Here is a 16,388-nt window from a genome sequence, read left to right as displayed (position 1 = left end):
GGGAGGAAGACTTTAATTGTTATATGAATACAGTGATGCCTCGGTTCTCGACCACAATCCGTTCCAGAAAACGGTTCGAGAAGTGATTTATTTGAAAACCGAATCGATGTTTCCCATTAAAGTGAATGGAAAAAGAAATAATGTGTTCCAAGCCTAAAAAAATGTGGATTTTTTTTTAAAGCATTTTTTTTTTAGCTTTTCCTGTGAATAAACTCCACAGTAGAAATACGTGTATTGTATAGCAAATACCTAGCAAATGTCTACTTTCAAATGATTTTCAATCCAACCTTTTCTCTCTTTAAGATGACATTTTTGCAACAAGCACAGTCAAAATGGTGACAAAGGCGACTCCGAAAGCAAAGACTTCGCCTCCCCCTCAGGAGACCAACACAGCAGCGGACTCTAGTACCATATTTGACGACCCGCTTAATGCTCGGTAGGAATTGACGTGAATTTGTACAATTGTGGATTAACTCCTTTAGTATTGTTTGGTCGCTGATCCTGCAAGATGGGACACTTTTGGAGTGATTATTGATATTCTTATCAATATGATGTCTTGATTTTGAGCATTTTCAAATTCATTTGGTTTTTCGCATTGCATCATTTACTATGTACTGTTAATAATACTTACATACATGATAGCACTTTATGAGCATACTCTTGTGCTTAGCCTCAGCGCCTAGAGAAATTAACAGTACAGTATTTTTTTTTTTTTTTTTTTTGGCTGTGCCACGTTGAGATTTCCTGTTTATTTTTCGACGTCATGTTTTTAAGAGTGCCCCCTGCCTCATTGTCTGCAGATTTTTTTTTTCAACAAGAAATCCATCCATTTAACTGTTGCTGTTATAAAAAGAAATTTCATTTTTATGGACTAAAATGAAATATTTTATACGATCTAAATGTTGTTGTTTTTTGGGGGGAGGCGGAGGAGTTCTGTTTTGACCAGGAAATCTTTATTGAATGAGTATTATAAGAATGCTGTCAAAATGAAAAGAGCTACTTTCCAAAATGCAATAAATACATTATTATTCTGAGAAAACAAAAGACCTGGAAATTGTGCAAATGGTAATTTGACAATACTTAATAAATGCTTTGGTCTGAACATGTTCAACAAAGGTTATGAGGCTGCACACGATGAATGGTAGGCCTCGGTGGATATTTATTAAATCTGCCTTTTATTTCGTTTTGGAAAAGAGCTTTACATTTCGTGGTAAATGCGTGCATTTCATTCATTTTTACAAATGTGTAAATGACATAATCAAAACAGACATTTTTAAGACATCCTGTGTCAGATGTTTAGTGCTTTATTTCTACAGTTGCTTTCCTCCACCGGTGCCCTGCAATCGTGCTCTGCCAGTCACCTGAACCGGGGGGAAAAAAGCGCACTGAGCTGTTTTAGCAAAAGCGGAAGTTGGTTGCCGCAAAATACATCAATATAATTTCCAAAAATATTGATTCATTTTCCAAGCCGTTTATCCTCACAGAGTTCGCGGGAGTGCTGGATCCTATCACAGCTCACTTCGGGCGTGTTTGACAAAAGGTAGTACTGTAGTGTGTACACAACGAATGGCTGGCAAAGATAGATATTTAATAAAGTACCTCATTGGGGAATTTGGAAAATGAGCTCTTCTCAATCAACAGGGAAGCTTTTCAGACATTTGCTGATCAACATTCAAGACAACAATTGGTTAAATCTGTTGTCAATAACCAAGCCAAAGCCCGCCTCTGAGACCCTCCTTGCCATTGATCTTCAAATTTTTTTTTTTTTTAAAAGACGGGATGGCTGATTGGCCACCAAAACTGAAGTCGGCATCCGCCATCTTGATCCTCCCAAAACAACCATGCCGACCTGTGCGTTAATCGCCGGTTTCGTGGCTATGAGAAAACATTGCACAGGTAAGTTAGATTTATTTTGACACTGTTGAAGTTTTTTGTAAAGGTTTTTTTTTTTTCATTTTCTCATGAGCTTAATTCACTTGAACAAATTTTTGTTTAGTTGTTCACTGTTCACTCTGCTTCACCTTTATAGGCCGACTTTTTTTTTTTTTTTGTGAAAAAGCGACGTCGACATTTTCCCAAACTTCATCAGTGGATAAGCAAGAAAACACATTTTGTGAAATTTTTGATGAATTTCCTAATGCAGAACTCCGCAAATTTGAATTTGATTTTCAAATGCGAGGAAACACGTTTAAATTTTGTCTGAAATAGGACGTCACAGAGACAATAAATGAACGTTTAGCAGGTATTTTCCCATTGTGAGTACTTGTTTCCAAAAATATGACCTTTTATTAAAAAAAATTACATTTATTAAATAAAATAAAAAATGTAATAAAATTAGAATTGACTTAAAATTGCATGTTTTTGTGACAAAAAAAGTTTTTTTTTTTTTTTTTTTTTTTCTATGTTATGATGCTAGTGCTTTACAGCGTATTTTGAAAAAAAATAACGTAATGGAAATCGGGCCCAAGGTAATATGCAAGGTTTCTTGGTAGTCTTGGTAGTTCTGTCTTTCCTTCGCACTTAGCCTTTTTGGGCTTACCAAGTCGAATTAAAAATCCTTCATGTCACCAGAACTGAAAAAATGTCAAGCTCACACAACCAGTTTTCATTCTACATATCAAACTTTGAGGAAAAAAAAAAAACCCACCATAATCCAATTTGTAAATTATGTCCTCCGCACGTTTTGGGAGTACCAAGATGGCGGCCAATGGCTTCAAACAATCAAAATACCGCTCGATGTGTATGTTCAGTCTTATTATTATTATATATATATTTTTTTTAGATCAGAGTGCTCCTTGTGCAGCCGTTCTCGATAACAATTGGTCGCATCGTGGTGTCAGTCAAAATCAGCCACGGAGGTGCCATCCAGCCTTCCATCCCCCACCCCCTCCCGGTGTGAGTGACGGGGTACGACGGTGTCGCGGAATCGAGGCGACCTACCAGAGACTCAACCGGAATGCGTTCCCGTTTATGGCGTCGAACGTGATGCAATGCTCTGTTTTGGCGAACGTAACGACGCCACACGACAGCGACAGCGACACCGGCGCACTGGGGAGCGAGGACGGGAGCCCGCGGCGGGTGTAAAAGCCTAGCTAGCCTTGGCCGTATGTGCGCGGCGGTAGCCATTGTTTGAGTTGTCGGCTAACATGGCAACGACGACGACGGCGGCGGCGGCGGCCGAGGCTCGGGACGGCAGCGTCGGTTAGACGGCGGCTCGCGGCGTTCTTATTAACGGTAAGCTCCTTTTTAAAAAGCGGAATGTTTAAAATGCACCTTGGGCGAGCGTTCTTCGGGGGGAAACATTGGAACGGCGTTGAGGCTCCTGCTCGCTATTCCTCACGGCTGCCTTCACGAAGCGGCCCTTTAACAGTTTAAAGCCACTATATGACTTTTATTCCGTTTTTTGTTTGTATCAGCGTAGCTTGTGAGCGACTCGCAAGAGGACAATGGCCTTCTACAAAGGCCTCATTGACGAGCATCCCCCCGATAGAGCGAGACATCCCACAAATTTCCGATTATTATTTTTATTTTTTGAAGCCCTTGTAAAAGACTTAGTCTTCCGGTTGGCCACAAAATTAGGTACGCCTGCCCCACCACTCAGACTCAATATTGATATTGATGATGATGACACAAAGGTGTGCATGTTGCAGCTTTGAATGTGCATCTCCGGGATCGTGAGCATTCACAGGCCCCCACACTGTTTTGATTGTTGCTGTCATTGTTGTGCTGTACTGCATTTATACTTAGCTTTTAATATTTTTGCACCCTTCTCGGGCGAAACAAAAATACAGAAGTAGTTATCCCTTGCCTTACGAGTTTAATTCGTGTCTCGAATCATCGTTCTTTATTAAAAGGGAAGGAAATGCTATGAATCTGTTGGAGCGCCACCCCCCACCTTCATCTCCCGCAAAAAAAGGAAAAAAAAAAGTCAACAGAACAATGTTTTTTGACTTTGTAATAAGAAATGCTGGTAAAGCGTTGGCCCCACAGTTCTGAGGTCCCGGGTTCAATCCCGGCCCCGCCTGTGTTGAGTTTGCTTGTTCTCCCCGTGCCTACGTGGCTTTTCTCCGGGTGGGCACTCCCGTTTCCTCCCACATCCCAAAAACATGCAACATTAATTGGACCCTCTAAATTGCCCGTAGGTGTGATTGTGAGTGCGGCTGTTTGTCTCGATGTCCCTGCAATTGGCTGACGACCAGTTCAGGGTGTACCCTGCCTCCTGGGATAGGCTCCAGCGCTCCCCCCAATCCTTGTGAGGATAAGCAGCTAAGAAAATGGATGGATGGATGGATGGATGGAAGAAATGTGTCCCCACAAATACATTCGAAGTGGTGCGCACTAAGGGTAATTTTGACTGTTAAGTGCTTTGGTAACGGTAATTTGTAGTATAAGGGTTATGCATTATTATTACTGTAAATTGATTTATTATCATTCTAATATTATTGTATATTTTTCAGTTACGAATATTTGTGACTCGAGGAATTTTGCCTTAAAACGCAATCACTGCTCAGTTATTCTGTGCACATTTAGAAGACAAAGCTAAATGTTCTCGTGATGTCAGGTTGCTCTGTTAAATGTTTTTTAAAAAAATCTAGACTTACCTAATGTACTTGTTTAGTGTTAAAATTAGCACAATATTTTTTATTGTACTGTAAGTAAGGTATGATGATGGATGAACGCGACAAATGTTTTTTTTTTTTTTTTGTGAAGAGAAAAAAATTCATGGTAAGTAAGTGTAGAACCTGTGATGTTACTAAATACTGTCAAACCTCAACTGAGCATATAAAGGATGGACTTTGCAGTTATTAGGTCAAGGGTCACCAACAGGGTGCCCGTGTGCACCAGAGCACGGTGGTTCTGTTGTAAAAAAAATAGCACACAACTGATGGGACATTTGGAAATGTTTGATCATTTCAAAATGTAAACATTCACAGAGCTGTATATAAAAAAAATATTGTTGCTTATTATTTAGCCCATATAAATGCAGAGGATTGCATCAGGAAGGGCATCCGGGTTAAAACTTTGCCATGCAAAAATGTGCGTTCATTAAAAAAAAATGGTCTTACCGGATCGGTCGTGGCCCGGGTTAACAACAACCGCCCCCGGCGCCGTTAACCTGCAGGGTGTCAGTGGAAATTCAGGAAATATTGGGCCCCCATCTGAATCATTTTTGAACAGTTTCCTCACTTTAAAACAACCAAATCTAAATATTAGACAAAGATAACGCAAACAATGCCATTTTGAAATTATTTTACTGTTCATAGCTGCCGGGCCATCTGTGAAATACTAATATAAGTACGCACCGGATGCGTTTTGGCCATGTCATGCTGCGTGAAATGGAAATTTCATATGTTAAAGCTTTGGAATTCCACTGAACTACAGTGACTGTCATCATCCTCAAATGGAGAACTGGTGGAAACAGTAGTGCCCCCTCCCAGGTGTAGCCAGACTGCAAGAAATTAACCCAAGACTGCAGCTAAAACTCATCCAGGAGTACACGAAGGAACCTGGGACAGCATCTAAAAATTGAGAAGTGGGGGCGCAGTACTTTTTCACGCCACTGTGACCTTTTTTTTTCTGTTCCTCCCCCCACCCCCACCCCCCTCACAGAGTGGTCATCCCACATGATGCGTGGCAGTCCCTCGGCCAGGAAGCACAACCTGCCCCTCTCTCCCGCAGCCTCGCTTTGGCTTCCCCGGTAAAGCTCACCTTCCCCGCCTGACCCCGAGATGACCGACAGGAAAGAGCCTCCCTTCTTCAACGACGACCGCCTGGGAGCTTTTCACCACAAGCTTCCGCTGTACGACCCCATGGAGCTGTTCATCGAGACTCTGACCGGGACGTGTTTCGAGCTGCGCGTGTTGCCCTTTGAGGCCGTCATCTCGGTCAAGGCCAAGATCCAAAGGCTTGAAGGTGGGAATAAATATTGTGAAGATCCACGTCATCCACATTTTAAAGCTCATCAGGCTTTAGTTTATAAGCGTAGATGTCAGTCTGGCTTATTTGCAAAATGATTTGTTGATATGAAAAAGTGTATCAGCTGGTGTTTTTTTTTTTTGACAGCACAGTCACCAATAGTGCCTTGGCTCCATTGCCACGATAGAGCTCGTGCACCTACGTCATTAAATCACGTCGCTGGCCGGAAGTGGCGGTCAAGCAAAGCGTTGCTCAATGCTAAGTCGGTTGGGGACGACACGAAAATACGTCTTATATCACGACGGCCAGAGTTTTGTCCCATACCGTTAAACATTTAGAAGGTGATAATAAACGAAGGTTCGTGGAAAAATGACTCTCTGCATAAAGGACCCATATTTAATACCGAAGTCGATGTTTTCGCCGATAAGAAATTGGACCGTTAACCCGCTTCCGCTTGTCTTGGACAACTGGATCTACGCATGGATCTGGTGAGTAAGTCGTCGAGATTTACGCGGAAGAGTTTGAAAGCGTAGAAAATTCTGGACGCATACAAATACTTTGTTGCTGGATCTGTTCTCAACTGGGAGACGGCTCGTGAATGCGGAAGTGCGTTCGGCAACACGTTAACCTTTGCTGAAATCCATCTATCTTTTCAGTTAGCATTCAATACAAATACCAGTATTTAAATAAATGACCCCTGGTTTTACACAAACTCTCATTCAGTAACTGTTGGGGGGGGGGGGGGTGACAAGCGAGTCGGCTCCTCGGTAGCGTTTCCCAAGAAGTATTTATAAGGCCAAGTTGGTTCATTTAAGAAAAATGTGTGCAATGAAGACGATTCCCTGCTTTTGTTTTTTTTTTTTTCTCAATTGAGCCAACTTGGCATTATAAATATTTCTTGGTAATTTGAGATTGAGGATAATAATTCCTATCTGAAATTAAGCCATTGCTACACAGGCGTCTGTGTATTTTGGTCAAGCGCCATCCATCATATTTAATTGCCGAAATCCATCCATCTTTTCTGGTCTTTTCAGCTGATATTTTATCGAATGATCTCTTTGAATATCTGTCTCGTTTGTTGTGACAACCGACAGCACAACAAGTCTCGGGTATTGTGACTATTCTCCTCCGGTTCAATATCCCCCACACAGTCGAGCAGCTCTTTTTGACCTCCAACACGGCGACGTGAAAATGGTGACGTCACGTGCACGAGCTCTATTGGCTTGGCGTCATTCTCACCATCCCTTACTAGACTTTCCACCTCTCCTTTGTTCACAAAATGACAAATCTATTTCAAACATAAGGAAAATTCACAGTCGCCTTAGTCTCCATAATGAAAAAAATGTACAGCTTACATGCAATATTACTTATAATATTCAAATTAAGAGTGTACCTGATCCACGTGCAGTGCAGGAAGTGGAATACAGTGAGAAGTGCAGAGCTAAACACGATTAGATGAGCCACGGACCGACCGCAGGCTCCATAAATCAAGTCTGTTTGCACTAGCATTGATCCGTCCAAAGGGGGCAGTCATGAATCAGGTTTAGTGGCATGAAGCGTGGACTCTCGGAAACCTGTGGCGCTCCGTATTGATCTGCCTCATGGCTGCTTTGCTTTGTGTGTGTGTGTGTTTATATAAAGGCATCCCAGTTGCCCAGCAACACCTCATCTGGAACAACCTGGAGCTGGATGATGAACACTGTCTTCACGATTACGGGTAAATACTCTTCTGCCAGCCCTGCATATCTTAAAAGCAAGCAACGCTCGATCTGCCAGTCATTATTCAGCCGCGGTTAATGAATTACCTTCGGTTGTCTTCCCCGTCGCGCGCGCCTGTTACTCCGTTCGCCTCACGGCCCATCGCGACGCCGCGTGATTTATGACTTTTAGAACCAGATTGTAATGAGAAAAAAGGACTTTGTTTGTCGAACGTTGAAATCGATCTGGAAATTGCTTCTGTGGGTTTAGCAACAAACTTAGACTTATTTGCTGCTCCACGACTTCTTGGAATTTCTCTTTCCCGCTGCATTAATAGTCTGCTGGTGTGCTTTTTTTTTGCAGCATTGCGGAGGGCTGCACTTTGAAGCTGGTCTTAGCCATGAGGGGAGGTCCAATCAACACCAGAAGGGGTACGGAAAAGACGACTTAAAAGCTCAGCGTCTAAAGCGCAGCCTCTCTTGATACTCTTCTCTCATTTTCCCAGTAACCATGGAGGATCCTGCGAAAGAGGTGGTGGAGTCCATGGAGGGCACAAAGGAGGAGGGTTGGGAGAAGGGCTCAACCAACAAGCAGGTCACGTTCGTGGTCTACCGCGAGGGCGATCAGCTCAACTTCTTCCGGGTGGTGGACAGGGGAGACGGTTCCCTCACGCCTCTGTCGGAGTCGCTTAGGTCTGCATTCAAATCCTGTGAAGACCCCTCCCTTCACATTTCTCCATAGTCACATGCAGGGCAAGAATAACGTGTCACATAGCACAAGGCGGCGCATTTGGTTACCTTCCTGGTTTATATTTGTGCCCTACAAGGGTTTTTCCATGCAAATATTCACTGTGAATCATCACTGCCCTGCTATAACGCAACTTAGTGGTAGACTTGTGTACAGTATTTAGTGGGGTTATACATTTTTGGCATAGGAACAGAAGTCCTGAAGATCAGAGACCCCGATTTGCACCCTTTTACACTGAGGAAAAAAAGTATTTGAACTTCTCAGGGAGTGGAGGCCCCAGTGGGATACGAACCCACAACCCCTGGTTTAGCAAACCAGTGCTCTAACCACTGAGCTACAGGGCCTCCTGGGAGAGAGATCATCTAAAAAGAAAAATTCAGAAATCACAAAATATGATTTTTCATAATTTGTGTGATACAGCTGCAAATAAGTATTTTAACACCTGAGAAAACCAGTGTTAATATTTGGTACAGTAACCTTTGTTTGCAATTACAGAGGTCAAATGTTTGCCGTAGTTGTTCACCAGGTTTGCACACACTGCAGGAGGGATTTTGGCCCACTCCTCCACACAGATCTTCTCAAGATCAGGCAGGTTTCTGGGCTGTCACTGAGAAACACAGAGTTTCAGCTCCCTCCAAAGATTTTCGATTGGGTTTAGGTCTGGAGACTGGGTAGGCCAAGTCAGAACCTCGATATGCTTCTTACGGAGCCACTCCTTGGTTTTCCTGGCTGTGTGCTTTGGATCATTGTCTTGTTGAAAGACCCAGCCACGACCCATCTTCAATGCGCTGACTTAGGGAAAGAGGTTTTCCCCAAAATCTCACAATACATGGCCGCGGTCGTCCTCTCCTTAATGCAGTCCAGTCGTCCTGTCCCATGTGCAGAAAAAACCCCAAAAGCATGATGTTACCACGCCCATGCTTCACAGTAGGGTTGGTGTTCTTGGGAGAGAACTCATCATTCATCTTGTGGGCGAACTTGCAATACAGCAGGGTGTTCAAATACTTATTTTCTTCACTGTATGTATGCACACACATTCTCTTGTTATTCCAGTGGCAGCTCAGTGTACAATATGTGCACCGAGGAGGACAACGGCGGCGAGCGCTCCGCGGCTGCTCAGAGCCTGGAAAACTCCATCACCATGAGCAAAATGAAGCTGCTGAAAGCCAAGATGGAGGACATGAACATCAACAAAAAGGTAAAACATTTTTATTCCAAACTTTGCCTAGAAATCTCCACACAGTTAAGTTTCTCCTCGAGTGGAATTGGTTGGTAGGGACATGTTGATATTCCTCGTTTCAAATGGTGCCTTTGCCTCAATTACCGTAATTTCCAACCTATAACCCGCAACTTTTTCCACTTGTTTTCAACCCTGCGGTTTATAAGATGATGCAGCTAATTTGTGCATTTTTTTTTTTTTTTTCTAACGGCCGGCCGCAAGGGGGCGCTCGAGCGGAAAAGCCCGAGGAAGTGACGGTTCGGCCGTGTTAGCGCTGCGCTTGCGTGGTACTGCCGTGTCTGTGATTTTTTTTTTTTTTTTTTTTTTTTAACCACTTTTTCTTTTTTTACCGGCCCTGTCAGCGCGGCTCTAGAGTAATCGCAGCGCTAGCATTCGCGCGGTGCTAGTATTAGTGTTAGTGCGGCGCTAGCGTTTGCATTGGCGCAGCGCTAGCATTAGCATTAGTGCGGGGCTAGCGTTAGTGTTAAACTCTCTGCGTACCGTCTTTCTTTGTAAATATCTCATGCTTCAATGTGGGCACTTGCGGCTTTACCAAATGGTATTTCCTTTACAAATGTACTCGGTGACCAGGTGCGCTCTGTAGGCCGGGAATTACGGTAAGTGAGAGTTGTATTGTTTCCGCAAATGCTTAAAAAACTTGAATAATAGCTAGTTCCAAGTTAAAAACGTTTTTTTTTAGAATACATTTCTAATATCTCAACACGCACAATCATTTTGTAGTTGTAACTATTTTGTGCCGGTCTTCATTGTACAGCCGAAGAAGACGAGTAAGGCAAAACCGCGTCCCCCCGTCGGCGTCCATCCCGGCGGGGGCCACCCGATACCATCCATCACGCGACTCCATCAGCGCCTATTGCGTTCGTTGCCGCAGATTAACCCGTCTCGGCAGCTCAGCGCGCAGCTACCTCCCAGAGCAGACCAAGAGCTCCCGGACTCGTCTCCGGCTGGCGCGGCTGCTCCCGTGTCTTCCCGCTCGCCCGTCTCGAGACGGCCGCCTCCCTCTTTCCCCTCGCCGTCTTGCTACATGCTGCAGGAGGAGGAGCCGTGGGAGACGTGCGCACCCTTTGCAAAGATTCGCCCCCCTCCCAAAGTGTCCCGCTTGGACATCGGTGGCACCAGGCTGATGAGAGACTGCGTGTACCCTCAGCTCCCTCCGCTGTGCACCAGGAGTTCGCCCGAAGCCGCGTTTGAACCGCTGAAGCCGGTCAGCGAGGCAGTCGGGTTGAGTTTATTGGAGGAAGCTGGCGGCGTGGTGGCGCCGTCGCAGTCCGCCGCGTCATTCGGGGAGCTCGCGGACCCTCTGAGTCTAAATTTGTCTTCTCAATCGGAGGAAGCCTGTCGAGCCTTTGACCTCGGCGCGCCGTCCCAGGTGCCTCTCCCGCCCTCCCCTCTCAGTACTTGGACGCTCGGGACCGGTGGCGACACCCTGACCAGCAGAGCAGATCTAACGCAGCTCAGCACTTCCTTCCATTTAAACCCCCCCGATTCCAGCTCCCCAAAGCCCCGTTTTCCGTCTTTTGAATCCACGCTCCCCCTTCAAGTGCGCTCGGCAGGACAGGTGAAGCCGGGCAGCCCCTCCCCGCTCCCGTCCATGATGTCGAGTCACGCGCCGCGCCTGCGGGGCGTCAAGGTGGAGTCGCCCGGCAAGAGGCCTGAGCTGCTTTCAAAGAAGGAACCCAGAGGCGTGACCAAGATGGCCAACCAAGCCTGTCGAGAGCAGCTGGGCCCCCTGGGAAACTCGGATCACCTCGCCGCTCTCTCTGCGAGGCCCGTCGACGTAAGCGGCGCGAGGCGAGGCGGCCTGGGGGTTCCCTTACCCCCTGCTGCAGCCATCGGACAGGGAATCCTGGGGTCCAGGCTGCCGGGCCTCCCTCAGGACGACGCCGCTCGACAGACGTCTTTGCACCGAGCGGCGGTCTCCTCGTACGCGGTGAGAGCAGGCGGCCATTTGTGTTACTCTCCTAGTTTCGATCAATCAATTTTCCTATCTGTTAATATTTCATCTTTTGTTTCTTTCAGGCCAACAAATGTCTGGTCTCCAGCGGGGGGGTCATGCCTCCATTCGGGAGAATTGGTAAGAAAAATCCACGCAACTTGCGAATACATTTAGGGTCTCTGTACTGCGTTCTAATATCTCTCCAAGTGTTTAGCATGGCGACTCCCGTCATATTTACAACATGTTGCATCTGTTTTCCTTCTCCCTTTAAAAAAAATCGTTGTCCAATTAATATCACAGTACAAACAACCACGGAGGGAGCTATTCAAACTCTCCGGTTGCTCAGGAAAAATGTTCAGCAAAAAAAAAAAAAGCCAAAGAAGATACAAAAATGAAACCATTCCAATCTGTTCCTTGCGGTGACTCAGTAGAGAGCGAGGAATTTATGAAAAAAAGATTCTATGAAAAGGTGCACTTGCATAAGCCGGCATGTTTTTGCGCGACAGCCTTCGGTTTAAAAGTATTCATTATAGGTGTGAAGAGGACCGGCGTCTGCATACGGCTGTGCTCACAAGTTCATGTACTCAAGCGTGGTTTTTGAAATTGATTAAAAATACGTTGAAGAGGGAACGTTTTTTTTTTTTTTTTTTTTGGTGCTACTTTTAAATGCTTTATAGTATGATTTGAATCGTATTCACACTTGAGTGTTTTGTCTGATAACTGTTTTCTGTAAAGAATGATGCACTTCTCACAAATTCTGGTATGTAAGAGCACAAAATATTATTTAATATTTTTAGAAACTTTATTTCTGTAGTTGACCATGGAAATACAATTTTGATGATTGCATCCCAAATCACGATCTTACTATTGCAAGAAATTTTAATCATGAAATGGTTAGGAACTGACCTTATGAACATTATTCCCATGTATTTAATGAATCAATATTTGTCTCCTTAGAAATTAAACTACTAAAATGAAATTTTCCTCTTAATATGGACAATGGCCGGATAATTTAACGTCTATCTTAGCCGACGGTTTATTTTATGACGCGTGTTTTATGGGACCCTGCCCCGGGTGGACATGTCGTGCTTGTCAAAACTATGGAGCAGTGTATGACAACACTTTGGTCAGCAGTTTTGGCTGAAGACACCCCCACGGACTGCGGGTCAGACGAGGTCCAGTCTGTCGTTGCATGTGTCATACAGCACAGCTCTGACCCAATGAATGTCTGAATTGACGCGCAAAAGACAACAATGCGATCTCGCAGCTACCGCAATTTCCGGCCTCCAGAGCGCACCTGGTTATAAGCCTCTCCCAGTACATTTGTAAAGGAAATACCATTTGGTACATACATAAGCCGCACCTGTGTAAAAGCCGCAAGCGCCCACATTTAAACACGAGATATTTACAAAGAAAGACGGTACACAGAAAGAGTTTTCAAAGTTTTAATACCTTAGCTTAGCTTAACAGAGTAACAACACTGTGGCACGGACAGGGTTGGTTAAAAAAAAAAAAAAAAAACCTGCCACGGTAGCTACACAGTAGCAATATGGTAGCACAGCACTAACAGAGCCGGTTTAAAAAAAAAAAAGTGCCTAAATCACTGTGACGCGGGAGCAACACGCTAGCGCGGCGCTAACAGGGGCGGTTAAAAACAAAAACATACCAGTAAAAATCACAGAGACACGGCGATAAAACAGCAGCAACACACTAGCACAGCGCTAACAGGGCTGGTTAAAAAAAAATAATAATAAAAATGCCGGTAAAAATCACTTCCTTGGCATATATATTCCACCAGTCTCACGCTTACCTTTTCCACTCGAGTGCCCCCCTGCAGCTGTTAGAAAGAATGCACAAATTAGGCGCATCACCGCATAAACCGCAGGGTTGAAAGCGTGTGAAAAAAGTCGTGGTTTATAAGACGGAAATTACGGTCTTTCCGTTTTTCTTTGGCCTTTGCTCGTCCAACGGTGAGCTTCTCATTATCCTTTGTGGAAAGTTTGACAGGAAAATTGGGTTCCAGAGTATATACAAACATAAGAAGGACAAACACCCAATCTGTAGAATCCCAGGGTGGGTACAGTAGCCTAATCTTTTACTCAAGAGTACTTTTACTTTAGAACAGGGGTGTCAAACTCATATTTTGTCGCGGGCCACGTTGTAATTACGATTTCCTTCGTTATGGTGAAACCATAGAAATCCTGAATCGCTTCATTATATTCACACATGAAATTTATGAGCTAGCTTTGTCAATCAAGCGTAATGGGTTTTTCAACCATTGTTTATGTTTGGGAACACAAAAATGCTTAGAATATCTCAACATTATCATTTATGATATGTGACCATTTTGAAATGTTGTGACATATTTTCACAAGAATTACAGATTTTGACACCGGTGATTTGGCTCCGGGGGCCGCATAAAATCGTGTGGCGGGCCGGATCTGGCCCCCCGGTTCTTGAGTTTGACACCTGTGCTTTAGAACAATATGACTCAACCAAAAGTTTAAAAAATAAATAAAAAATCATACTCCAAATATTTGTACTCAGTAATGGTGAGTAACGTCTTTCAAAATCAGCATGAATGTCAAATGGAATAAAAATGAACATGAGCCATATGCTTGTCAGTTATGATCAAAAGCTGCCTTGCTTTATTGTAATTACTTCGTTAGCTTTAATAGCTGGGTTAACGGCATCAACAACGTGCCGCCCTCATTCCGCCGTTAAAGTTATGCGGCCTCGTTATATTTGACTTCCAGGGACCCCGACGTACCACCTACCTCCAGTCAAGCCCCCCACGGGCGCCAAGAAGAAGAGTTCCAAGCACTGCTTCCTTTGTGGCAAGAAGACGGGCTTGGCCTCCAGCTACGAGTGCAGGTACGAAATTCACATTGAATCCGCATTTTTTTAAATATGCATTGTTCTCAAACGAGTCCAACGCGTATTCAAACCAAGAACCATCAGTCACACAGACGTTTACATAGGTTAACGTGTGGCCGCAACGCGCTTCCGTGTACGAGGAGCTGACTTGCTGCCTTTGTTTTTTTTTGTTTTTTTTTTTTCCCCCAATCATAGTTAATGAATGCGAGTTTGTGTAAAACCAGGGGTTATTTATTTAAATATTGGTATTTATATTTAAAAAAATCAGAGTGGCACCATCACCATGTGGGATTTATTCTCGATTGAGAACAGATCCAGCAACGAAGTATTTGTATGCGTCTAGACTTTTCTACGCTTTCAAATTCTTCCGTGTAAATCTCGACAACTTACTTCCAGTTGTCCAGGGGATAACAGTCCACTTTCTTATCCGGCGTTAAATATGGTTCCTCTACGCCAGGGGTCACCAACGCCGTGCCCGCGGGCGTACGGTAGCCCTCGAGGACCATATAAGGCGCCCGCGAGGTATGTTCTAAAAATACCATAGACCACAAATTGTTACTATTATTTGTGCTTTAAATTCTGAATCTGACTGGCTTTCGTGAATTAAAATTTTCAAATACTTCAATGAAAATATTTGATGTACGTGTCGTCTGAAGTTTGCCGCAAACAGGTCACGTAGCCCTTCATACGATCGGTGCTCACGAAGTGTCCCTCAGCCTCAAAAAGGTTGCTGAGCCCTGCTCTATGTCGAGTGTCTCTCATTTTTCCTCGTACTTCCGTTTACCATCACCTTGTAAATGTTTAACGGTATCGGACAAAACTCTGGGCGTCGTGTCCAACCGCCGGCTTAGCATTGAAGAACGCTTTGCTAGACCGGCACTTCCGGCCAGTGACGTGATTTGATGACTTAGGTGCACGAGCTCGATACCACTCGAGGGCTCAGTCCCCCCGCCCCCCTCTCCGTGTGTGTGTGTGTGTTAAGGGTTTTACTGCGGCGGGGGCCGGCGAAATTAATTTTCCAATCCAAATGTGATCTCCAATCACGACTTCTGCACGCGTATTGTCGTTTAATTAAAAAACGGAGCAAGTTCTTTATAGGTTTTGATGCGGTTTTCGATTGGTCACGCAGGTGCGGCAGCAACTTCTGCGCCGCTCACCGCTATGCAGAGACGCACAACTGCTCGTACGACTACAAGGGGGCGGGGAGGCGCTTCCTGCAGGACGCCAACCCGCTCGTCAGCGCTCCCAAGCTGCCTAAGATCTAGAAGGTTTCTTCTGACCCCCGGCGAGGAGGACGCCGTTCAGCCTTTTGAGGAACGCCGATTATTCACCGACGTGTGCTTTGGTTTTTCTCGTCCCTCGCAGCCAAGGCGAACTCTCTAAATTGTGGACAAACGGCAGATGATCGATGTGGAAAGTGTTCCTTTTTATTGCTCTGTGCACATAGGTAGGTTGGTTGTTGTTCATTTTTATTTTGGTTTTTGTTGCAAAATATCAGCCGCATATTCAGATATTGTGGGGGGGGGGGCTGATTGATTTCCGTTGGACAAATCTTGGCCAGATGCACTTTAGAAATATCATGTTTGAACTTATTCTGGGCTGAGAAGTCTTTTTTTTTTTTTTTTTTAATTGTCTGTCCGTGTCGTGTTTGTTGTCATTTTTTGGAAGGGGGTGGGGGGGGTGTCGTATCCTGCACCTCAAAAGTCTCGTTACGCAGGCACATGCAAATGAACTAACACCCACATGTTAATATTTATTCATGAAAATATTTAAATTCAAGTATGCAGTTGGTGTCTGTGAGGACGGAAATTGTAATCGTGTATGTGGCGGGTGGGGTGGGGGGTAAAGTTAACAGAATATGTATTTAGTAAGTAAGAATCTTTTGTATTGTTTTTTTTAAAAATTCTCATGCTGTCATCGTATACCTGCAGGGGGCGCAACTTGAAATAAAAGTTTCTTCCTATTCCCTCAGAT

The 16,388-nt window shown here is 44.5% G+C and overlaps 2 protein-coding genes across 6 annotated transcripts in view; both read left to right on the top strand.

The window, feature by feature from the left end:
- washc2c (WASH complex subunit 2C) overlaps positions 1 to 1,895 on the top strand; it is a 19,310-nt gene extending 17,415 nt beyond the window's left edge. For 3 of the 4 annotated variants that reach the window (XM_061837857.1, XM_061837858.1, XM_061837855.1), the window contains 2 exons: positions 304 to 436; positions 1,775 to 1,895. In XM_061837857.1, coding sequence (XP_061693841.1) covers positions 304 to 436; positions 1,775 to 1,787 — 146 coding nt within the window. In that variant the 3' untranslated portion in view covers positions 1,788 to 1,895. Of the gene's footprint in view, positions 1 to 303; positions 1,126 to 1,774 lie in introns of those variants that run through there. The other variant, XM_061837856.1, reaches the window with a different exon arrangement.
- On the top strand, positions 1,788 to 16,388 carry zfand4 (zinc finger, AN1-type domain 4). 2 transcript variants are annotated; one of them, XM_061837861.1, is made up of 10 exons: positions 1,788 to 1,896; positions 5,611 to 5,913; positions 7,558 to 7,633; positions 7,978 to 8,045; positions 8,120 to 8,306; positions 9,415 to 9,559; positions 10,356 to 11,531; positions 11,621 to 11,675; positions 14,294 to 14,411; positions 15,544 to 16,388. In XM_061837861.1, the coding sequence occupies exons 2-10, from the start codon at positions 5,730 to 5,732 to the stop codon at positions 15,677 to 15,679; spliced, it is 2,145 nt and encodes a 714-aa protein (XP_061693845.1). In that variant the 5' UTR covers positions 1,788 to 1,896; positions 5,611 to 5,729; the 3' UTR covers positions 15,680 to 16,388. The 2 variants fall into 2 exon arrangements, with proteins under 2 accessions (XP_061693845.1, XP_061693843.1); XM_061837859.1 differs by lacking the exon at positions 1,788 to 1,896 and adding an exon at positions 2,873 to 3,234.

Source organism: Syngnathoides biaculeatus, chromosome 12 (genome assembly GCF_019802595.1).
Source record: "Syngnathoides biaculeatus isolate LvHL_M chromosome 12, ASM1980259v1, whole genome shotgun sequence".
Lineage (NCBI taxonomy): Eukaryota > Metazoa > Chordata > Actinopteri > Syngnathiformes > Syngnathidae > Syngnathoides > Syngnathoides biaculeatus.
Note: the sequence above shows the minus strand (reverse complement) of the source record. Positions and strands in the feature narration are given on the sequence as shown.